At 51.8% G+C, this 22,996-nt stretch overlaps 12 protein-coding genes; 5 read left to right on the top strand and 7 right to left on the bottom strand.

The window, feature by feature from the left end:
* Positions 1-853: 853 nt before the first annotated feature.
* On the top strand, positions 854-2,094 carry RCC_00641 (related to uroporphyrinogen III synthase; the record flags this gene model as incomplete). XM_023765796.1 has 3 exons in its annotated part: positions 854-1,780; positions 1,949-1,978; positions 2,029-2,094. 3 exons carry the CDS (start codon positions 854-856, stop codon positions 2,092-2,094), a joined length of 1,023 nt encoding a protein of 340 aa, XP_023621564.1.
* A 1,639-nt stretch (positions 2,095-3,733) lies between these two features.
* Positions 3,734-4,626, bottom strand: RCC_00640 (uncharacterized protein; the record flags this gene model as incomplete). XM_023765795.1 has 3 exons in its annotated part: positions 3,734-3,808; positions 3,866-4,201; positions 4,297-4,626. The coding sequence occupies 3 exons, from the start codon at positions 4,624-4,626 to the stop codon at positions 3,734-3,736; spliced, it is 741 nt and encodes a 246-aa protein (XP_023621563.1).
* A 611-nt stretch (positions 4,627-5,237) lies between these two features.
* On the bottom strand, positions 5,238-6,218 carry RCC_00639 (uncharacterized protein; the record flags this gene model as incomplete). The annotated part of the gene is made up of 1 exon (XM_023765794.1): positions 5,238-6,218. One exon carries the CDS (start codon positions 6,216-6,218, stop codon positions 5,238-5,240), a length of 981 nt encoding a protein of 326 aa, XP_023621562.1.
* Positions 6,219-6,700: 482 nt separating this feature from the next.
* RCC_00638 (uncharacterized protein) lies at positions 6,701-7,792 on the top strand (the record flags this gene model as incomplete). The annotated part of the gene is made up of 1 exon (XM_023765793.1): positions 6,701-7,792. One exon carries the CDS (start codon positions 6,701-6,703, stop codon positions 7,790-7,792), a length of 1,092 nt encoding a protein of 363 aa, XP_023621561.1.
* Positions 7,793-7,798: 6 nt separating this feature from the next.
* On the bottom strand, positions 7,799-8,480 carry RCC_00637 (related to tubulin-specific chaperone Rbl2; the record flags this gene model as incomplete). XM_023765792.1 has 3 exons in its annotated part: positions 7,799-7,888; positions 7,953-8,039; positions 8,310-8,480. 3 exons carry the CDS (start codon positions 8,478-8,480, stop codon positions 7,799-7,801), a joined length of 348 nt encoding a protein of 115 aa, XP_023621560.1.
* A 457-nt stretch (positions 8,481-8,937) lies between these two features.
* Positions 8,938-9,966, top strand: RCC_00636 (probable arginase; the record flags this gene model as incomplete). XM_023765791.1 has 2 exons in its annotated part: positions 8,938-9,021; positions 9,079-9,966. 2 exons carry the CDS (start codon positions 8,938-8,940, stop codon positions 9,964-9,966), a joined length of 972 nt encoding a protein of 323 aa, XP_023621559.1.
* Positions 9,967-10,536: 570 nt separating this feature from the next.
* On the bottom strand, positions 10,537-10,824 carry RCC_00634 (related to H+-transporting ATP synthase inhibitor precursor, mitochondrial; the record flags this gene model as incomplete). Its single annotated transcript, XM_023765790.1, has 1 exon — positions 10,537-10,824. One exon carries the CDS (start codon positions 10,822-10,824, stop codon positions 10,537-10,539), a length of 288 nt encoding a protein of 95 aa, XP_023621558.1.
* A 776-nt stretch (positions 10,825-11,600) lies between these two features.
* RCC_00633 (probable hexokinase) lies at positions 11,601-13,106 on the top strand (the record flags this gene model as incomplete). Its single annotated transcript, XM_023765789.1, has 1 exon — positions 11,601-13,106. One exon carries the CDS (start codon positions 11,601-11,603, stop codon positions 13,104-13,106), a length of 1,506 nt encoding a protein of 501 aa, XP_023621557.1.
* A 568-nt stretch (positions 13,107-13,674) lies between these two features.
* RCC_00632 (related to yellowish-green 1 (ayg1)) lies at positions 13,675-15,603 on the bottom strand (the record flags this gene model as incomplete). XM_023765788.1 has 3 exons in its annotated part: positions 13,675-14,113; positions 14,301-15,242; positions 15,293-15,603. The coding sequence occupies 3 exons, from the start codon at positions 15,601-15,603 to the stop codon at positions 13,675-13,677; spliced, it is 1,692 nt and encodes a 563-aa protein (XP_023621556.1).
* Positions 15,604-16,071: 468 nt separating this feature from the next.
* RCC_00631 (uncharacterized protein) lies at positions 16,072-16,758 on the bottom strand (the record flags this gene model as incomplete). Its single annotated transcript, XM_023765787.1, has 1 exon — positions 16,072-16,758. One exon carries the CDS (start codon positions 16,756-16,758, stop codon positions 16,072-16,074), a length of 687 nt encoding a protein of 228 aa, XP_023621555.1.
* Positions 16,759-17,454: 696 nt separating this feature from the next.
* On the bottom strand, positions 17,455-19,671 carry RCC_12074 (uncharacterized protein; the record flags this gene model as incomplete). XM_023765786.1 has 4 exons in its annotated part: positions 17,455-18,280; positions 18,354-19,035; positions 19,177-19,549; positions 19,609-19,671. 4 exons carry the CDS (start codon positions 19,669-19,671, stop codon positions 17,455-17,457), a joined length of 1,944 nt encoding a protein of 647 aa, XP_023621554.1.
* A 1,105-nt stretch (positions 19,672-20,776) lies between these two features.
* RCC_00629 (related to phenylpropionate dioxygenase and related ring-hydroxylating dioxygenases, large terminal subunit) lies at positions 20,777-22,945 on the top strand (the record flags this gene model as incomplete). XM_023765785.1 has 3 exons in its annotated part: positions 20,777-21,648; positions 21,707-22,120; positions 22,291-22,945. The coding sequence occupies 3 exons, from the start codon at positions 20,777-20,779 to the stop codon at positions 22,943-22,945; spliced, it is 1,941 nt and encodes a 646-aa protein (XP_023621553.1).
* Between the last annotated feature and the right edge of the window lie 51 nt (positions 22,946-22,996).

Genomic DNA, 22,996 nt, shown 5'->3' with positions numbered 1-22,996 from the left:
CATCAATCACATGTTCCATCTTTCCAACCTGTTCTCCACCTCTCTTCCCACTTATCGCAGTCAAACTTGGTCTTCCCCAGTTTCACGTTGACCGCATTATGGGCCTCGCACATCCATCTTCCAAACTCGTCCCTGTTGCTAACCCGTGGTTCATTGCCATCCCGCATCCAAGACCTGAAGTCGTCCGCACATACCCAGCAAGGATACAACTTTCCAAAAAGGCCCAGAAATTGTTTGGTCTCGGTCTGTTGCGTGAATGATGGTCTCTCGGGATACTTTGCTGTGAGAGTATGTAGCAATGTCCAAGTTGATCTACCAAGCTCTTCAACATCTGGGGGGCATTGTGCAGGCGGGGCTGCTGCTGGCATCTTGCTGGCGGAGGCGGATGTCGTAGACTTCATCATAGACTTCCATGAGGCAGACGATGTGCATGTTCGGCACCTGRGAGTCGTGTCAATGCCAATAGCTATCATCTGGCAAGTAATACACTGTCCTTACGGCTTGCCATCGGGTCCAAGAACAACACCTTTGGGCAGTGGCTTCGAATCATCACTTTGTGCGTTTGCAAGCTGCTCGACTGTGGCGTCCAGAGGCTGTGGGGGAAGTCCGGTGGCCATCTCAACAGTACAAAAGAAACGAGAAAGTATAGGGAATTCTAAGTCGAAACCCATGTCTTCCTCATCGTGTTGGAGGTCTTACAAATCCATGTCGAGGTGGCCAAAAGATTGTCCGTGCATCGGAAGCATGCGCACAGTCGGTTTAGAGTTCTCATGTCCAAGTCCAAATGTCAGGAGCTCCGAACGTCACCTCTTTCCAAGCCGTTCCCACAACATTCCCTTCTCACACAGTCACAATGGATGGCATAACTGCCGACTTGGGTAACTTGGGCGTTGGTCAAGCTCCGGTCTACCTTCTCAAAACCAGATCCTCCCCATCTGACAGCTACGAAGATTATTTCAACGCCGTCCAGGATGGCCATTTCAAGCCAATCTTTGTGCCAGTGCTGGAACATCTGTTCCGAGACGATGCTTTGCGAACGCTCCGTAGGTCATCTGAACGATTCGCTTTCGCAAGCGGAAGTGAAGCCACCTCCCGTCAAAAAGCTACCGCGAATCAAGCGAAGAGATACGGTGGCATCATATTCACGTCCCAGCGCGCTGTAGATGCATTCGCTACCGTCGTAGCAAAGCTGGATCCGGACAAGCGGGATTTGCTGTTTGACAAGGACATGCCCTTCTATGTTGTGGGACCCGCCACAGCGAACGGGGTGAAGTCTTTGGGGCTACACTGCGAAGTGATTGGGGAGCAGACCGGAAATGGGGACGCTCTGTCTCAATTTATACTTGGCTGGCACAAGACTTTACCGAAATCCGCCACACACTTGAACGGGCAAAAGCTGCCTTTGCTGTTCCTGGTCGGAGAGCAGCGGAGAGMCATCATCCCGAAAAGCCTGCAATCCGATGAACTTCCAGCCTCGGACCGGATTCCTGTGACTGAGATGGTCGTGTATGAGACAGGCGAGATGGCCACGTTTGAGGAGGAGTTCACCAATCTGCTCAAGCAGGCGAAATCTGCCAAGGTCAAGGAGCAATGGGTCGTTGTGTTTAGTCCACAAGGATGTGAAGCCATGCTTAGCGCACTCGGCTGGTTGGACGAGAAGACCGGCAAGTACAGTGCGGARAGGAGAGAGATTGTTTCTGGACCCACTTCTACGAAAATTGCTACCATTGGTCCTACGACCAGAAACTTCTTGGTGGAGCAGTTCGATTTCGAGCCAGACGTATGTGCAGAGAAGCCCAGCCCCGAAGGAGTAGGCGAAGGAATTGCGAAATCCGAGAGTCCGTGATTTGAAGATACCCTGCGGAGCAGCCACGAAAGGTTGACGAAGCTACAGCGCTCGTGTTACATCGCCTATGATGTGGTCCCTGCACGCGAGGGCTGATCCTAGGGGCAGGAGCATGCTAAAGTCTTCCTCGAGGTGAGTCTCAGATGTCAGCTTGGCTGCATCATACCAACAGTATCTCGCAGGCTTCGACCAACGTGATTTGCGGAACAACTTACGGCTGCACGCCTTCGATCGATACGTCACTGTAAAGTCGCTCATGGCCGACYTGAGTCGGTGCTGAGATGGTAACTGCACAAGAACATCTCTCACACGATTGTTCAACCACATTTACGAAAGGAATTTTCGACACAGTATTAGGACCTCGTTGTGCAGAATAACAGACGTTTCTCAAGATGCTCCGACTTTCGATACCCTCAAAAGTGACCTCCAACACCCAATTGACCCTTTCCAACATGTGAACGCTAACCCGGACCATACTTCATAACTCCACGAAACACAACATGCATTCGGCTAGAATCCCGTCACTTCCCAGATGCAGCAATCACCTGTACACTGGGCGTCCGTGGAACGTATCGTTCTCGCCGCCGGCGCCTCAGTTCTAACTCCGCCTCCATCAGCCTGGTTTGGCAATAGGACCTCATTTTCTCATCGCCACGGACCATTTCCGAGTTGAGGAGCTCGGTCAATGTTGATTTGAGATCGTATATTCTGTCGTGGTGGCCTGTTCGCGATGCAGACGTACGTTGGGCATTTGTTACTGAGCAGGAATGTGGGTTAAACTGCTCCAATGGAGCGAACAATTGACGCGGAGACCCAAAATGCTGTGCTTCCAGGCTGGGTGATGATGAGGACGATGAGCTTTCCGAGGTCGACATATCTGCAGTGTCTAGCTTTCGACGCTGTGCAAGGTCAATTTCTTGTAAAAGGCCACGGAAATTGAGTCAAGGCTTACTTCTGATGTGAGAGTGCGGGTCAATCGATCCAGGCTGGAGTTGCTCTCGAACTAACGCAAGGCAAGCTTGATAGCTGTCTGTCAGTTGTAGAGCTCATCCCCACACGCGTAGACATACTGGAGTTGGTTCGCAATGTAGAAAATCGCGCAAACGAGCCGGRAAGTACCGAATGACCCGCGAATTGTCTTGCGTGTGGTGAGATCAAGGTGTGAAGCGATCCATTGTTGGCTCGGTTGAGGTATTCGGACTTGGAATCTTTCTATATAGCATCTAGAGCTACGCAGTCAACAGTTGCATGCTCTGCATGATGTAAATAACAACGGGAGACGGGCGGCAGTTGTCGGACATAGTTAATCAGAAAGTCTTCCATCGGGTAAAACATATTCACAATTCTCGAAAACCATGACAAAGTACGCTTCGTCTCTACCAGTAGAGCGTTGGACAATACCGCTTCGTGTCTCCGGCTATGGCGCAAACGCATCACAGAATGATGAGAGCATCATAAAGTCAACATCCTGAAGTCGCAATCGCCACGAGCTGTGGAATCGCAAACGACTGTGGCGGATTATTGATTTCAAATAAGCCCTCTTGAGCAATGTGTGGCTTTCTGGATGAATTTGATGACGATGGGTCTCGATCCGAACAGAAATCAACGGCTTTGATGAAAGTAGGCTGCTTGTACTGTGARGAATAGCCAAGCTCGCTGGTTAATCAACGGCTTCCAACATTCAACGTATGTATTTGTTGCACTAGTCGATGCCGGCGAGTATCCAAGATCGGGGTTCCTGGCTTCGCGATGCTCGCGGGTAGACATGCTGCCTTGTGGTCCAAAAGGTGGATCTATGCGATGTCGAGTGTTTACCCAAAACTGTTAATATTCAAGATTCCCACCAAAGGCATCGCTGGATTCCTCAGATGATACCAATGCCGCCTTTCAATACTGCAAAGCGTTCTTAGCCTGCTCAAACATCTCGTTGTTTCCCCTGAACTTTGCCAACATCTGCCGCGCCTAGACACATACGTGTCAGTGCTGTAGTATATCAATCAGTGTCGTCGWCATACGCACCTCCCAAAAGCCCTTTCCATACGAGACTAGGATCTCCTCGCCAGCCCTAATGCCAGCTTTGCGTTTCTGGGCCTTGCCGGCGGGCAACACGAAGATTGCGACCCGACGCTCCCAACGTTGGCCATCGACTCTWTTCGTTGACTTCACCTGGATGAAAATGTCTCGAAACTCGGCATTGGGCCTCTCGGCAATCGATCTGTAGTCGTTTGCATGTCGCGACTCGTTGCCACTTGATGCCGCATCGACAGACAAGCCGAGTTCACGATCGAGGTTGAGATCGTAGTCCGAGTTTGGGTCCTGGTCAGCCATACTACCGGTATGAACGTGGCCAAGATACTACCTGTTGTCAGCATGTGCTAAGCCAACGAGCGACGATGGTGGATTCCACCCCCGTTGGTCTCTTGTCGTGCCTACGCGAATCAATGGCTTACCAGGATGATGAACTGATCAGGCTGGAGGTGCTCCGCAGCGAAGAGGCCCTTCTGCCCAAACGCCGGATGCTTCTCATCTGTGATTTCTTGTATCCTGACCAGTGGAGACGGTGCGATAATCAGGTTCGCAGGAACCTTGATCCAGCTGGCATCATCAGAGCTCCCACGGCTCAGTTTTGAATTCAGCTGCTCTGCCATGGCCATCTGAGAGTACGTCTGGTCTGTTAAAAATTCCACATCCTCCGGCCAATTTTCCGGCAATGTTTTGTTGACATTCTTGGTCCATATTTGGCCCTTTCCCTTACCATCTAGCTTCTGATTCAACGACATCGAATAGTCCTATGTAGCCCAAGTGTGAGCTTGTTGGGCGTAAGTGTCAAAGCCACCTCATTTTGATCTTGGTCGTGGTTGTCGTGGTTTGAGAATTGCGAAGTCGAATTTTGGTACCCAAAGGGTTAGGGTTGGGGTAGTGGACCATGACTTCCAATCAGTAYCACGAGGCATCTCGCTCGATTGATGTGTGTGTGGCCGCTTTATAGCGTAGAGGACAGTCGGGACGCCTTTGTGGTGACACAATATGTTGAGCACGTCGTTCGTCCGAAGAAACTGTATTTGCACTTTCCTTCCAAGTGTGATGATGCCTCCTGGATTGAACACTAGAGTAAGGATGAATGCTCGTCATTAACCACATCTCACACTCGTAAGCCGCGGGGAGCCCACCAAAACCAGTCATGAAGTGCAAGTGATTCAAAGTGGAACATGTAAACAGAACGAGGGGCAGCCAATCGACACTTTTACATTCGCATACGGTGCAATAAGGTGTCCGTCAAATCCGCCATTGATACAAACAGCTTCACCACGCCGCTCAAGGACAATAGCTGAAGTCGGTCTCTACCAGCCTTCCAACGAGCTCGAATAGTTGGCGATACCATTGTCGAGCATCAGCCGTCATCCATAGCCACGTCCGGTCTAGGTGTGTCGCTCTGCTCCATCGCCTCTGCCGTCGAAGGGCGTGAATCAATGCCCGACATGTCCACGTCTTCCGGCATCTGTGACAGCGGGGAACCCACTCGACTACTTCCCCTTGTATTGTCGTCCACCTCCAAGAACTTGTTTCTTGGTGGAGTAGCGCCTCCCATCTCTCCATTCTCCGCCGATGGTGTTGCATCACCGGCGTCTGTCGGCCGTGGCGATCTTGCATCCGCCTTACTTCCTTCCTCCCCGCCCTCCACGTCCTCCATCTCGTCCTCGTCCCTTTCAATCTCAGGTTCGTCCTTGATGCCCTTGATGAGCCGGAGCATAGTCTCTCCCTCGCGCGCAATGCTGTCGAACTGCTGTCGTCTCAATGCCCATGTGACCTCGTATTCGGCGCTCTCAGCCTGAAGCCCGTCAATTTCCTTCTCCAGCCCCTCGATCGCAGCGCGTGCATCATCTCGACTCTTAAGTTTGCGATCATCGAGAATCTTGGTTGCCAATTGATCGTAGCCCTTCCTCCGCTCCAACACCGCCTGTGCTTCCACCAGATGCGAGCGCAGTTCAACAGTGTTATCCCTGACATCCTGGGCGGTTCCGAGGATCTTGGCCTTTTCCGCAGCATAACGCTCTCGTTCGCGCTGGTTTGATGAGAGAATCATCTGAATGCGAGTAATGGACGACTCCAGATTTGCAAAATCGAGCAGCACATCTTCGCGAAAGCGTTGAATGCGCAGGTCGGCGGAGACATTGTCACTGTCATCGTCCTCGCCTTCGGGAGGCGGAGAGGGCAGGTAACTGATCGCGGGCCTGATCAGAGATGTCGGTGCGAGAAGCGTCTTGGTAACGCGCTGAAAGGGCCGCTCTTCGATTGATAGCAACCGACTCGCGTGGWGCGCATCTTCTTCTGCCTGAGTAGGCAGGATGGTGAGATCTTCAATCTGCGCCATGGCTGTTGCTTGGTTGATGTCGGAAGGATGAAACGTTCAGAGCTCAAGATTGGCTGACAGCATCCTCGTACAAAAATAGCCTTTCCTCCATTCACTTCCAACGCCGCCTTCCCTCCAACCTCGCTTTCATCACTCCAGCACTGATTCTGTCAGCACCAAATACCACTTATTTGTGTATGTTTGAGACCATGCGATCATATCCATGCGTGACGCTAGATCACACGCGCGGGAACCTCGATACGCGGTAAGACATCACGAAAGGGGCGGCTTGTAATCTTTGTCCTCAAAACCGTTCAAGACAACAATAAGAAATAAAGCTACTACCCCTCCTCCACGAAAGATAAAAGGACAACCTAGCTTCTTCCAAGATGCCGCCCGCTTCAAATTCGACATTCTCAACTTCGAGACCATCAAAGACATCCAGAACTACAGCGATCTCAGCGGCATCTACAAAACCCGATCCAACTCCCACTCTGCTCCAGATGGCCGCTCGCACTGCCGCCCGCAATATCACCGATATTGTAGACTTTGGTACCATGCCGTACGAGGTTGCAGTGAATGTCCTGAGAGGTATCAAGAATCCAGCCCAATTACGCGAGATCGAAGAGAACTGCCCGCACATTGCAGACTCTGATGCCGAGCTCTGGAAAGCCTTCATCGCCCGCGACATTCCAAACTGGGAGGCGAAGATGATCTATCCGCAAAATCCACGCTCCTGGTGGAAGGTCTACCGGAAGCTGATGCGGGAGGAGGAACTTATTGAGGCTGCTCAGGAGGAAGCGCTTCGCAAGCAGCTTGCCAAAGATACCATCAAGAAATCCGAGCAGTCCACCACCTATGTACCTCAAGTTGTGTCATTTGCTGCTACCGTCACCGACTCTCGAATCCATCCTCAAGCCCATACACGTGCCGCTGACAGCGGTAGTCGGTGGTCGAAGAAGACCAAGTCGGGCGGGAGGATTGTCAGCGCTATCCTGCGTCAAACTGCGGAGGCGCACAAGACTAGACAGCCCTTCCAGCCAACTCACGCTGGCAGCAGTCTTGCAGCTGCAAAACGCCAGATCTCGCACGCTCCTGCTGCTATGATACCTGGAGCACAGCGAGTACAGCCTAGGGCCTTGCTGCCTCATCAAGAAGCTCTCTTGGAAGAGCATCATCGCCATAGGTCGGACATCTGCGCGCCAACCAGCAGAGTCAAGAAATCCACGACTATCTCTGATGCCCTTGCGCAGAAGCGTGCGATCAATGAGAAGAAGTTGCGCGAACTCACAAACTCTAAGCCTGCCCCAGATCCGAAAGTCGAGTTCAGACCGAAGTTTGAGCTGACGACATCGAGAGTGGCGCAGCAGAACCACAGTAAGACGGAAGGAGGAACGAAAGCACGGGTGGAGACAGTGAAGACTTCTGTGACGCCCAAGGGAAAGTCAACCGAGGCGCGATCGATGCGTTCGCCTGCTCCTATTGCGAAGTCTGCTAGCCCGCAGCCCACTCCTACGGCGCAGCAGCCAGCTCCAGTCAAGAGGAAGCGACCCGCCACAACCAACATCTTCATGACTAAAAAGCAGAAGAAATGACCGCATTCAAGAGTCCTCCTGAATCGCAGCATCTGCAGCAGCGATAGCCTCTTTCGCCTTGGTGATGTCCTCTGGTGAACTCTGAGTGTCTTGGTCCTAGGTGCGCACAACGAGATCAGCATCCCGATCACCACAAGACCGAAAAAGATTGATGACCTACCAGAGTCGAATGGAGCTTCGCTCTCGCCTCCTCAATCTTTGTGCGAATTTGAGGGAACATGGCGGCGGTCTCGGAGAGAGCCTTTTTCTGAAATGCAGAATAATGTTAGCGATTGCTTTTTTGATTTCCACGCGAAGCGTTGCATGGTCTGGCACTTCACGACAGCACTGATATAATGGACGGGTACGGATAGACTACTCAGTGGGAGACATGGCGAAAAATATTGGTTGGATGAGCGGACGCGATTTAGGATCAGGGAACACGCTTTATACGAACGATGAAAGAGAGTGARAATCATCAGGTGCTCATTCGCCGTTGCATGTGCCATGGAAAAGGGGACAATTGTTCCCTACTTACCTCCTGTCTCAGCGTGTACTCGGCGTTCTCATCCTCACTCGTGGCGGCAGCACTCTCCAACTTGGCAATGTTGGCTTCCTGCTGCGCGTGTTCCTTATGATATGAGGCMTTCTCCTTCGTGAGGCGGACGAGGACGGAGGTCGCAATGGCTAATGGTGATGGCGGAGGCATTTTCGGAATGTGGATTCGTTGTGTTTTGGTGATTTGCCCGTGATCTTTGTTTGCGGCATTCTTGCTCTTGCACTTGCACTGCTGCGGCTTAGTGACGGCCCCCGCGACCCCCACGTTGATTTGATAAGAAGTCGATGGCGCGCCGAGATGCATCAAAGCGCCGTCTCCTAAGAACAGGTATAAACGAGCCTCTTCTCCTAAGTGATAAACTACACGAACAAAAGTATCCGCAATCGTAAGACCGCGACAATGCCTGGGACGAATGAGACGTTGCCTCTTTTCCTCTTCCTCTCCCCATCACATTTCTTAGCAAACATCGACCATTGACATTTCTCCATCTCTCACTCAACATCTCTCATACGTAGAGCCAGTCACACCTACATTCTAGCATCACCTGTAAGAGACAGCTGATGTAATATGCAGAAGCGCGACTGACGGCGACAGTGACAACACCATAATGGACGCCCCGACTCTCCAGCCAAAATTCCTCCCGAAGCCAGATGAGCTGGGTCTTGTGGCTGTTGGCTTTTCAGGCGGACAAGTACGTACATTATTCACCTGCAGGAACCCATGAGACAATATTGACCTCCAACAACAGTGCAAACCAGGCACCGATGCAGCCCCCATGGCACTCATCGAGTCTGGAYTTGYCGACCAGCTCCGCGACGACCTGAAATACTCCATCTTCTACGACGGCAAAGTCCACGCCTACAACGAGCTCATGCCAGCTTCTGACCCCGATTACCGCAACATGAAAAAGCCACGCGCTGTGTCCGCCGTCACCAAGCAGTTGAGCAGTCAAGTCTACGAACACGCTCGCGAGGGCCGTTTYGTCTTGACCCTAGGTGGTGATCACTCCATTGCAGTGGGCACCATCTCCGGCACCGCAAAGGCTACACGTGAAAGACTCGGCAGAGAAATTGCGGTCATCTGGGTGGACGCACACGCGGATATCAACACCCCCGAGACCTCTGACAGCGGCAACATTCACGGTATGCCTGTAGCATTCCTCACAGGACTTGCCAAGGATGATGCAGACAAGCCTTTTGGTTGGTTGGAAGAAGCTCACAAGCTCAACGTCAACAAGCTTGTCTATATCGGTCTCCGTGACGTAGACAGAGGTGAGAAGAAGATCCTCCGCGACAACAACATCAAGGCGTTCAGCATGCACGACATCGATCGGTATGGAATTGGAAAGGTCATGGATATGGCACTTGGATGGATCGGACGGGATACTCCTATACATCTCTCCTTTGACGTCGATGCCCTCGATCCCCAATGGGCTCCTAGTACTGGCACACCGGTTAGAGGTGGATTGACTCTGCGTGAGGGAGATTTTATTGCGGAATGTGTGCACCAAACTGGAAGTCTGATTGCGCTGGATCTGGTGGAGGTAAACCCGAGTTTGGAGGAGCATGGAGCACAGGAGACCGTGCGGGCCGGCTGTTCGATCGTGAGATGTGCATTGGGAGATACCTTGCTTTAAAGCAGCTTCGGATAGAATTGTGACTGCTCTGTTGGATACCTAAGGTAGAGCACAAGATTAACATGACTATTACATCCAGTTTATCTCGAAATCAGCACTGTACGACCCTTCGCGGCTGTGCTGCGAGAAACTTCCAGAGAGCACACATTCCTAAAGACTCGGGAGGCTTGTCGTGTTCATTTTGTTACTTTGCGGCAATTGGGAACAGCCCCACGACTTGTTGAAACGCTTATGAGGGAACTCAGTGGCTTGAGCTTTCTATCCAGCCGACCTTATAGACTCCTGCGATGGAAATAGACAGGCATAGGCCGCCAATTGTCCCACCTCAAAGACAGTGCCGCGGTTAGCAAGCAGAACACATTTACATATCTCAGCCCGTTCCAGAGATTGCACATCATCACATATAGACACACAACCTTCGCCTCATCCGCCGAATTGTTCACCAATATTGAAAAAGTGATTAAGATGCGCGATTTCAATTCGCTATACTATACAGACTTGCTTCGTCTCATCATTCGAGCTTCCTGTCATCCAGCAATACTTCGTTCCGTTTCACACGCCGCTGACAATTTATTTCTTGCCGGAAAGCTTTTCCGCCTCCGCACGATCTTTCTCAAGCGCTGACTCCTGATCCTGAATCTTCTTCTTCAGCTGCTCGAGCTTATGCTTCTCCTGTTCACGGACAAAGAGATCCTCGTTGGCCTTCTCTCTCTTGGTGAAGGCGTCACCCTGGGCTGCACCACCGGAGCGAGTAGCGCCGGTATCGCCGCCTGCCATTCTCCGTGCTGCGATGGAGAAGGAGCGAACAGATGGAGTGGAGCGCACAGTGCGGGCGATGGAGTTGGTGATGGCTGACATGGCTGGACTCTTGTCAGTGTTGATTTGAAACCAGGCGGCGTCGAGGCTGCTCACTTGGATTGAATTCGTGATTGCCTGTGTTTCAATTGTTTGTTATGTTTCTCAAGATGACGATGTCGTGGGAGGCGTGGTGAGCTTCCAAGTCACTGCACATGGTCCTTCGGGATTACTCCGGCGGCAACTACGTCAAACGTCAACGGCCCCTGCCGTTGAGAGCTTTCTAACACCTTCGTAGAGTATCCACAACACATCAATCTTTCAACAACCTCACAACATTTTCTCAACAACACTCTCCAACTCCAACAACCTTGCACAGTTGACCGGTAAGTACACGCTCCGTGTGATACTCTCGTTCGTCAGGCAGAGAGCTTCTTCCAGCCCTTCTTGCCCGTCATCTCACCGCCGAACGCGGGGCAACTTCCAACTTCCATGGTGGGGTCTCGCGTTGGCATTGGAAAATGTTCACAGCAGCCGCAACGGCGACAGCGACCACGAAGTTACTCAAGGCCGAGACCGATCCACATGAAAGCCTGGAAGTGGACTGTCGCCTCACTCTTCACTTCACTCAACTCCACATCACTCCACTCACAAGCCTCCTTCCATCTCAACGATATTCACATTTCTTCTCACCCTTCACTTAAATCCAGACACTAACATCAATCTTCGTTCTCAGAGATCCTCGACACAACATCGACCTTCTACCTTACTCTTCGGACACCACTCCACGCCTGAGCAATCCTTCACAGAACCTACCACGAACGTCAACATCTGTCAAGATGGTCGGATTGGGACCGCGGCGTAGGCMGAGCCGTAAGGGCTCTATGGCAGACATGCCACAGGACCTGATCACCGAGATCAAGCGTCTGGAAGAGCTGTTCATCATCGACACCCCCAAGCTCAAGGCAATCACAGATCACTTTATCAGTGAACTTGCCAAGGGTCTTTCGAAGGAGGGCGGCAGCATCCCGATGAATCCCACATGGGTCATGGGCTACCCCACCGGACACGAGACCGGTACGTTCCTCGCTCTCGACATGGGTGGTACCAACCTTCGTGTTTGTGAGATCAACCTCCCCGAGGAGAAGGGCGAGTTCGACATCATTCAGTCGAAGTACCGCATGCCCGAGGAATTGAAGACTGGAAACGCCGAGGAACTCTGGGCGTACATCGCCGACTGTCTCCAGCAGTTCATCGAGTACCACCACGAGGGTGAGAAGATCGAGAGCATTCCTCTCGGCTTCACCTTCTCCTACCCAGCCACACAAGACTACATCGATCACGGTGTGCTGCAGCGCTGGACGAAGGGCTTCGACATTGATGGKGTCGAGGGCAAGGATGTTGTGCCACCGTTCGAGGCTGCGCTTAAGGAGCGCGGTGTTCCAATCAAGCTGACTGCACTCATCAACGACACCACCGGAACCCTGATTGCTAGCAGCTACACGGATCCGGAGATGAAGATTGGGTGCATTTTCGGCACTGGTTGCARCGCAGCCTACATGGAACACGCTGGCGAAATCCCAAAGCTGGAGGACATGAAGCTGGATCCGAAGCAGGAGATCGCCATCAACTGCGAGTGGGGTGCCTTTGATAACGAGCACAAGATCCTCCCCCGCACACCCTACGATATTATCATCGACAAGGACTCGCCACGTCCAGGTCAACAGGCGTTCGAGAAGATGATTGCGGGTCTCTATCTTGGTGAACTGTTCCGCCTCGTCTTGGTCGACCTTCACGAGAAGGGCAAGATCTTTGAGGGTCAAGACGTGTCGACTCTCCGCAAGCCATACTCGCTCGATGCCTCATTCCTGTCCGACATTGAGAATGACCCATTCGAGAACCTTTCCGAGACCCACGACCAGTTCAAGAACATGATGAACATCTCGACGTCCAAGCCAGAGCTCGAGTTGATAAGACGACTTTCAGAGCTCATCGGCACACGTTCGGCGAGATTGAGCGCATGCGGTGTCGCCGCCATCTGCAAGAAGAAGGGTTACAAGACCGCGCACGTCGGTGCTGATGGCTCGGTGTTTAACAAATACCCCCATTTCAAGCAGCGAGGTGCCGTGGCGTTGAAGGAGATCCTTGACTGGGAGACCGGTCGTGACGGAAAGCCTCTCGGAAAAGGCAACGATCCTGTGGAGATCCTTCCTGCCGAGGATGGTTCTGGTGTTGGCGCCGCCCTGATTGCCGCTCTCACGCTGAAGCGTGTCAAGGAGGGCAAGATTATGGGAATTCGCGATGCCAAGAGTATGCTCGAGGCGGTCGGCCAGGGAGGTAAGTAGATGATGGGACGAATATGAGGACGATGGAGCTGGTCTCTGGATATCCCACACGATATGATAGCCTGGGGGTGGACACTCGACGGACAACTAAGATATTACGTGTTGAGGAAGTATAGGCTTATTCATGACTGCATGACAGATGTATCTCATTTCGTGCAGAAATTGTGAACAAAAGCTGTCACTGTCCCTTGAGCTTCATGACATCAAAAGTGTTTGCTAACACCGTCGAAAKCCCGTTGAATGACCCAGAAGCGGTTATCCGATAGACCAGTGTTTACAAGATCGTTGGTTTGGGGAGCTCGGTATTGTGCAGGACACAAGTGCTATCGTCCCACGACATGTACATGTAATTTTGGAGAATGTGCCAGGTGGATCGCTCGAGAAGCCAACCGCTGGAGAAGCGATGGGAATAAGCGATGGGAGTTACGACCTGCTCCTTGGTTGTTGGCTTGCGTTTTTGAAAGCCACTGTTTGATGCTTTGCTCGACATTGTGAGGACCACCAATTCAGGATACAGTGATTCTCGCTCGGTGAAAGAGGTAGATGTGCCTAGCTCGGTCATGTAATCCTATGATTGTGCCTTCAAACCAGCCCAGGGATCCTCAATGAAACTCGGCAAGAAGATTGCAAGATCGCCTCTCTCATTTCGCAYACCATTTCTCAGCGCCTGCAGAGTTGGTGCGCCATCACCATCAGTCTCATGCGCTGCGATTTGAGGCTCAGATCTGAATGGGACTTGTTGTGTGTTGTGAGAAGAAGAAGAAGAAGAAGAAGAAGAAGAAGAAGAAGAAGAATTTGCTGCACCCTCGGTGGATTTGGTGCTTTTGCGCTCGCCGATTGGAAGATTGTTTGCGCTTGTGCCTTGTGGTCCTCTGATGATGTCTGGATCGACGAAGCCGTCGTTGTCGTATTTTCGCTTCTTGTTGGGTGCTGTGCCGAAACCTGAGAAGCCCATTGCCGCTGCGATTGCGGGGTCAATGTCGAAGTCATCGTTGGAGTCCATTGTACTGGGCTTGTTTGTTATTCTTGACGTGTTGAGTTTTGACTTGCGTATTTGTGCGAAGTTGATGTTGATGAGATGGACATGTCACGATGAAGGGGTTTTAGATCATCTTTTGCGCTCGGACCACCTGAACAGATCAATGCCCACGGCATGGATATTTTTGTGTCTTCTACATCAAAAATCACACGTACTTCGGTCTCGAAGGAATGCCCTTCATTTGGTCCGCTGCGTTGCCTTCGACTCCGAAGAGCTTGTAGAGCCAAGGAAGAATCACGAAGAAACTCTCCGGCTCACCCATATGCTTCCTATTGTCAACAAATCGTGCCTCTTTTGGCGAGCCATGCTGCAAAGCCAGATAGTAGTCATCGATAGGGAATATCTCATCCTCAACGCCGTTCACAAGCAGCAATCTGGTACAGACTGGTTGGTCCAACGTTCCGTCCTCGAGCAGGGAAAATTTCATAGCCTGTGCCTTGAATTTCTCCAAATCATCTCCATATCCGAACTTGTATGCGAGCGTGGTTGCAAGGTCGAAGGGATATTCAAGATGGTTGACTTTGCTAAGCCATTTCGGTGAGAACATGTAGTGGCATCCGCCTCCCAGGGCAACCACCCCTGCGAGCTTGTCTGCGTGCGTGTGTGCCATTCTGATTCCATAGTAGCCGCCAGTGCTGAATGACCAAACGGCCCTTCTACTGTGGTCAATTTCTGGCTGCTTGTCGATCCAATCAAATAGACTGGACCACTGCCGGTCTGCTGAAGTTGGATCACTAGGATCAGCGGGCGAATCGCCGGTACCGGGAATCTCAAGCACAATAGTCGCCACGTTCATCTGCGCCCAACCATCGATCCAAACTGCGAGCTCGGTTCTGTAACCGTCCAATCCAGTGAGGATGATCAATAATGGAACAGGTTTGTTCTTCGATGCTCCGGAGGGCAAGTGGTAATAGACGGGCATCTCTTCTCCCTCATGCTCTAGTCGATGCGTGTGGGCAATGAGGACTTCTTCAGTTGGACGCTCACGTAGTCTTAGACCTTTATTTGCGGCCTTTTTGCCCTCCTGCCATGCATATCGCTGCCTTTCTGAGCGAGGCGCAGGGAAGCGAGCAATTCGATAGACTGCTGATGCACGCCTGTGGATTTGATTAGCCATGGTTGGGGAGTGAAGTTGATAACACCATACATGTAAAATTCAGAGGCCTTCTCATTGTTTTGCTCTCGCTCTGCTTTCTCTGCGTGGCCAACAAGCTCTTCTGCTTTTGGGAAGAAGGCTTCTGCATACTTGTCCCAGTCATAAGGCTCCTTTTGGTCTTMGGCGATAAGGCGTTCCACGATCGGTTCAAAGTCCTGGTATGCACTAAACATGAATGGATATATACCAAGCTTGCAGGGCATCTGCCATTTGGTTTGCCAMAGCTTCTCGAAGCTCTCGTGGTGGCCTGCTGGAGTATCGAGCGAATCTTCCACGAAAAACTTTCCACCTGGGGCAGCCATTATTGAAATTTATCTGGTAGAAACTGGCTCGTAGCGCAAGACGTGTGATGAAAAGGGGATAGAAACAGTGGATTGAACAGAAGACTGCGACTATCTTGATGATTAATGAAAAGCCGAAGATGCGCGTGGTTCAGCACTGTTGTGGATAAGAGAGCTGAAATACCACAACTTCTCGATACTCGCCTCTTTCTGGTGGCATGGTTGTGTACGTTTGTCGTTGTTATAGAGACGGCGGRGAAAGAGGAGAGCCGGCATGGTTGGCAGTTGGGAAAAGTGGGGCCGCGCGCGGAGGTCCGCGAAAGTGTTTGTCGCACACAATTTGTACAGTTTGCGAGGCGTCAGGAGGATCTTTCAGAGAGGGGATCGAAATTGGAAACGGAAAATGCATGGGTTTTTAGACATTGATGTAATTGATTGATTCTAAAAAAGAAAAGCAGGCGTCGATCTTGAGAAACGCCCCTTCGGTCCTCAGCGCCAGGGTCGGCGTTCGGAAGTCGCATAGGGGCTGCTGCTATAGTCAACTCCCCTGCTGTACTCACCGTAGGCCCTAGCGCCCGCAGAAGTGCTCGGGCGGCGAGAGCTGGAAGATGGCTCTCGGTAGACCTCTCCTCGACGATGTGAGTCGTAGGAGGTGCCCGGAGCATAGCTACTCGGATGGCGAGCTGTCGAGCTGCTTGATCGACGCGAGCTGGGGTGGTGGCCATAGCCGACGTGACGGTCGTAGCCAGCAGTGCTTGGTCGACGAGATGTACTTGGGTGATGGTCGTAGCTGGTTGGAGCCTGATAGCTCGACGTGCTTGGGTGGCGGCCGTAGCCGGTCGAAACCCGATAGCTCGATGTGCTTGGGTGGTGACTGTGGCCGCTTGGAACCCGATAGCTCGATGTGCTTGGATGTTGGCCGTAGCCGCTTGGAACCCCGTAGCTGCTGGAATAACCCGAGCCCGAGGTGGTGCCATGCTCGTAGCCATACGATGGGCGCGATGACTCTCGGTAGACTGAACGGCTGCGCTCCTCCTCTCGGAGGGCGCGCGAGGCCTGGGAAGCCGCCATGAGTGTCATTGGATTCGGTTGGTTGCGAGGTGCGACTCTGCTAGGCTGAAGCCCGATGCTGTGGAGGTCGTACGGACTGAACTCGTACAGTAGATCGCGCGACATGTTGAGGGCTGGATAACTTGCCTAAGAGCGAATGTAGGGGTTGTTTTGGTTGGTTTGAGTGGCTTCTGCTTGCGAGCTGCTCAAGAGTGTGGTTCAGTTGATGGCTGCGAGCTGAATGAAGACCGTGTGGATGACCTGTATGTAATGGTCGGGCTAGCAGCCTAGATAAATAGGAAACCCGCATGGTCGACGGCCTGGAGGAACCGAATGGCATTGTAAAGTATCAATTGAATGAGAAAGACAACAGGCATTGCTAAGGAACAAAGGGGGAAGGAGATGGGGAAGGGACATTGTGATAGCACAAAGGGGCGACGGGGAAAGAAAAAGGGCACAATGTCGAAGCATCAATGCTTGAACAACACAATGCCTTGGTGATGAGATTTCGTCTTGAGAAGATTGCTGTGAAGTCCATCAAATCTGGCAGATATGTGAGAATACCGTCATGATTGGCGCCTGGGATGTCCATAGGAAAAGGATTGGATATTGTCTGAGCTAGAACAGATCCAACAGAAATGTCAAAGAAGTGGTGTGGTTGTAGCAAGGGTGATGGTCCACGCGGAAGAAGAAGTGGGAGGTGGAGTCTGCTTTGGGTCATGTGATTCTGTGACTCCATCTATAAAGTGGTGGGACATGGGTATTCTTCAGTAAGGTACTTTAATCCTTCCACAAGTACAAGTACGTACATAATCTTCAAGCTCAACCCAGAAAGCTCAGCCATCGGTTCTCATGAGCGACCGTCATCCAATGTTCCCCCGCAGCCCCAGAGTCGAGCCTGGCCCAGACCTCCTTGACCACGTCAATCGCCTGTGCTGCTGGTCTCTGCGCATATTTCCGCGCCATGTTCAGCAGACTTGACTCGACAAAATAACGAGCAGAGATGATGCGGTCGCCATTTTCGCTTCCATTCCCGCCATCCACCAGCCGTAAATGACTGGAAACGGCGACGAGGATAGCAATCTGGTTCCGAGATGCTCCCGATGAGRTGGGAATGGCTTTGACCGTCTCAATCATATGAAGGGCAATGTGCGTCAGCCAACAGGCCTGCTCTCCGCTATCCTCGTCCATCCGCGGATTGGATGCAACCCCGAGCGTCGCGAGCGAAGCTGGGCCCTGTAAGCGCTTGGAAAGAAGCTGCGAGTATAGGTTGTACAGCTCGAGAAGTCCAAAAAACCTGTACGCTTCCGCGATCCGGATCAAATCGGTCTTGGACGTGTTGGAGTCGCCAAAATCGGAAATCTCGTCGACGGTCGGAAATTCTAGCGAGAACAGGTATTCCTCCAGTGATTCAGCCCAGCGGACTTCGCTGTCCTGGTAGGGATGGCCATTGCGAAACCTTTGGCGCCGCCGCAGTATGCGGCCAACCTCGGCGGTGGCAAAGTGAACTTCGGGAGAAATACCAGTCCAGGGGTGAGGGTGTACCGGCACGCTTGGAACAGGCTTACACAGCGCGGGAGCACCAAAACCAGGGAACGATGGCATCGTCACCGTTGGATCAACGAACGACATGGTCTGCTCCCAGTACCTGAACGCGAGGAATCCAAGTCAGCATGTGTCTGACACATTCATGGCGAGGGGAAGGGGGCTTGAGAGCTTACACCAAGCAGTTTTGGAAGAAGTCCTCGTGAAGCAAAGCGGTCCGATCCTGCAGATGTTTTTGCATAATGTTCCGAGCGATTAGCAAGTACTGCGGACCTTGTGAGGGTCCAGGATGCCACACGGAAGTCGAGCCAAGCAGCAGGATACTCATAAGGATTTTATCCAGTGCCAGCCGATCACGACGGTAGACTGCTAGGTCTTGCTGGAGGCAGCGCCAGGCCTGCGAGCGCTTCGAGATTCCCAGTGGAGCCATGTATGGATAATGGTTGGCGAGGTGCCCGATAGCCATACTTTGTATAGCCAGATTGACAGCCCGTGAGCTAGCACCAAGCTCGGCCACTATTGTCTGGAATGGACTTGCCTCTGAATCGAAAACCGACAGCAGCTGGCACACCTCACTGTGGAAGTAATTAACAAGGTCATTCTCGGAAAAAGAGGGAACTTGGTTTGGCGAGGACAGTCGATAAAAAGTGCCGAGGAGGGTCGTGGAAGGGCTTTGTCGAGCGGCCACCGGRTTCCGTGGTCTCGAAGTCGGTGAATCGGAAACATGCGTGCCCAGGCGAGCATGCCTTATCGCCTCACCTGACCTTGACCATCCATCGATGTTTCTCGGGACCTCGTTCTGGGTTTCATGTGCTCCCGTGCTGCCAGGACTTACTTCGAACCCAGGAACCGAACCAACTGCAGTTGGAAATGTCAATTATGCTCATCGACTTTGACATCGCACCCTCGCACTCACGGTCTCGGACATGACAGCCATTCAGGCACTTACATCATGACCGATGGCAGCTTCGTAGCGATCAGGCTCAAATTGGCGCTCACCTGAGTTCCAGTCATCAAACATTCCCGCTGGCCTCATAGACCAGCTTATGTCCTGAACATACGGAGGGCTCATATCGAATATGTCGTCGAAGAATCCCAGCATGTCATGATCTAGCCCAGGATTGACTTCTGGGCTTGCAGACATGTCTGTCATGTCGTTGGTCTCCGGCTGACCCGCCGAAACCTCGTAAGGCGCACGATCGAGTCCACTCTCGGTACTGCTTGGACTTGGCTGCATAGTCGGTGACGGCTTGGGCTGTTTTGGAAAGACCTCATGTTTGCTTGACCATCGCAATTGAGTTGCATAACCCGGACAAGCTACAGACGCTGCCGTGCACTGGCTGCAATGTGGCCTCGCTTCGTTGCATTTTATCTGTCGGAGCATGTCAGCTCACTCTCGGACGACTAGATGGCAATGGGCAAGGAAATTACCCGTCTTGTCTTGCACCTCGCACATCCTCCACGACTCTTTGCACTCTTCAATGTGCGCTTCATCTTTGCAAAGTACAGGAGATGCGGATACGGTCAGAGTTGGTGGGCGGGAAAATTGCCGAGTGCTGCAAGAACAGAAGAAAAGTGCTTCTTTACCGTGGGTTGTGGAAGACGTAACGCAATCGTAGTTCCGTGACGCCGCCGCGAAGCGAACAGACCCAGGACTCTGACTGATAGACCGCCTACGGCAGTGCGCCCTGCCTTTCGACTCCATTTCAGGAGCTAGAGAACTGGCAGGACCAGCAGCAGGTCATACGACAAGATAAAGAGAGTGGAAGAGCCAGGCGCATCCAACCAAATCCAGCAAAACTTCCCTTGAACGGGATTCGTTCATGGGGATGGATTCTCTTTCCCCTTTGGGCTAACTCATAGTTTTGGACGCGCTAATTCGGTGACCCCAGGTTGTGAATTCCAAGCGTTCCACGGATCGCACTCTTTACACAACATCATGCACGATGATCGGAGTATTTGTTTCCACACGCAGACATTTTGTGCATCAATAGGACTGAACGAAAATGGAGTGCCAAGCCAAGAGATGTGTCGCGTGCGATGCAAATCTCTGGGGACAAGGTTCGGCCCTTACCTGGAAGTCATGGATATGGCAATCGTAGGGTTGAGCTACTCAACTCAGATTCACAGGCAGGATTTCCTTGCACTCATGTGGAGAGCCTGATGGGCAAGGAACGCACGTGGACCACGATACGACTGTCGCAAGAGCCGGGCCGAAGAACGGCCAAGATTTTCCTTGCGGTATCTATGTGTTGCCTGAAGTCCGGAAAGTCGAGCTCAGTTGAGAGCGCTCGATCCGAAGAGAATGTCATGTTCGGGCTGTCGAGTGCCGAGCCGTTGATCCTCGTGATCGCACTGAGGTAGAGGATCWCGACCAACCCCCTTGCTTTAATCAGTAAGCACACAGGATGCGGTATGAGTGCTGTATCAACCGTAGTAAGTTGCCATATGTGGTAGGTCAAGCCTATAGATAGGGTCTGCTCGAGCCGAATGTCTGCCTTCTGAAGCATACAAATGTATTATCTATTCACCATTCACATTCCTCCTTTACAATCCTTCGTACCCCAAGACACCGATCCTGTTATTCTGACGTGTAGTCATGGCTACCTCTGTACTCTCCATAGCTGGTAACTACCTCGGATTTGGAGGTGCATCAACTCCCGCACACAAGAAGAGATTCGTTCCTCTGGGAGAGACGCAGTATGACAAGAACAGCTCTGTTCGCGCACCACCGGCTTCGTGGTATACTWCTGATGCCATGTATCAGTTGGAACGCCGCGCAATTTTTTCAAAGCGGTGGCTTCTCATGACCCACAAAAATCGACTGAAGGAGCCTGGAGACTTTGTTCGTTACACCGTAGCCAACTACGACTTCAACATTGCAGTCGATCGCAAGGGCAAAGTGAACGCCTTTCACAACGTTTGCCGACATCGTGCGTACCCTGTCGTCGAACAGGAGCAAGGCAACAAAAAGATATTCTCCTGCAGATACCACGGATGGTCATACGGACTTGACGGCAAGCTGGCAAAAGCACCCGGCTACCAAGACCTCAAAGACTTCGACAAAACGCAGAACGGACTACTGCCCATTCATGTTCACATCGATGCCAAAGGTTTCATCTGGGTCAATCTCGATTCCAGCCCAAATCCAATTCCATGGAAGGGAGACTTTGACGAGGTAGACCAGCAACCAAGACACAACGCGGTCGACTTTAACGATTACGTGCTTGATCACACCTATTCGATGGCAGGCGATTTCAACTGGAAGCTCTGTGCGGAGAATTTCAACGAATGCTATCACTGCCCTACGACACACCCAGATATTCCAACGTTCTTCGAAGTCGACGCCCACGACCTATCGGCAAAGGATGGACACATGCAACACGACTCTGGAACTACAGAAGAGCAGCGTCAAAAGGGGCTCAGCCTGTATACCACATACATGTTTCCCAACGTCTCCATGAACGTCACGTAAGTTCTGCTTGCCCTTTACGAGCTTGAATATGCGCGCTGACTCAACTTATAACAGACCCCATTTCATGATGATCCAGAAGTTCCTTCCGTCGGGTCCAACCACATCTACTATGAGCTATGAGATCTACCGCAACAGGAACTCGACTGATGAGGACTTCAAGCTGATATCGGAGTGCTATGCACGTGTCATGGCAGAAGACAAAGCTCTTATTGCCGGACAGCAGAAGAACCTTAACGCAGGAGTCTTTGCAAGCGGAGAGATGCATCCGAAGTGGGAGAAAGGTCCGATATATTTCCAGACCCAAGTACGGTCCGCTATACTAGAGCATGTTGAGTTGGAGAAGCGAGAGGGAGAAGAAATATGGCCAGCAAGACACCAGCCTTCGAATCCAGACGAAGTGAGCCAGGCTGATATTGATCTTTGCAAGACCCTTGATGCAAACTGCGGGAAAGGGAAGGACTTCGAGTGGTAATTGCAAGCATGGGGTTTCATATGCGATCTTGGTTCTTGAAATGGTCGATTTAGCGGGCCTCAGCGATGTTTATGAGTCAGGAGTATTTATGAGTAGCTATGATGTGATTCACTCTATGAGATGGACTGTTCTATGAACCAGTGCCCTAGTTTCTTTCTTGGCCTAGGAACTTTTGTCAGCAGCCAGATTTCATTTTCAAATCGCCCGACTTCATCCCTCACTTCAACGACTTCCTTTTAGCGAATTTTATCAACATGGCAGCTAAAACTCCGATCGCCGCCATTTTCGAGAATCTTGTAGGCTCCTGGAAGCTCCGGAGGTCCCTCAACAGCGCGTTGGCCGGATTTCCCAGTGGGATTTTTGAAGGGACTGCGACCTTTCGTGCTCGAAAGCCCACCGCTCATACCACTGCCGGGGAATTGCTTTACTCGGAACAAGGGGAGCTAAAGATGGAAAATGGCCTTGTTCTGAAAGCAAATCGAAAGTACGTCTATCGATACAGTTCCGATGAAGACAAGATTAGCGCGTGGTTCGTGAAAGAAGATACGAAGCAAGACGACGGGAAGGAAGAGGTCGATGATCTTTTCCACGACCWTGAAATCAACTCTGCCGGAACTGGCTGGACTGGTCGTGGAGAGCACCTGTGCTCACTGGATATGTACTGGGCATACTATGAGTTTCGTTTGCCCAAGATCGCCGAAGAAGGCAATGAGATGAACGTGTTCGGCGTCAAGTATAAGGTCAAGGGACCACAAAAGGACTATACGAGTGACACGGCGTATCAGCGGATCATGGATGAAGAATCTTCCTCTCTTCTTTGAAGCATGTCCCGCATGCAGGTGCACCGGGTAGCACACATGATGTGCTCGGCT

The sequence above is a fragment of the Ramularia collo-cygni genome (assembly GCF_900074925.1).
Source record: "Ramularia collo-cygni strain URUG2 genome assembly, contig: RCC_scaffold01, whole genome shotgun sequence".
Taxonomy (NCBI): domain Eukaryota; kingdom Fungi; phylum Ascomycota; class Dothideomycetes; order Mycosphaerellales; family Mycosphaerellaceae; genus Ramularia; species Ramularia collo-cygni.
The sequence above is the reverse complement of the archived record's forward strand: the minus strand, read 5'-3'. Positions and strand labels throughout refer to the sequence as shown.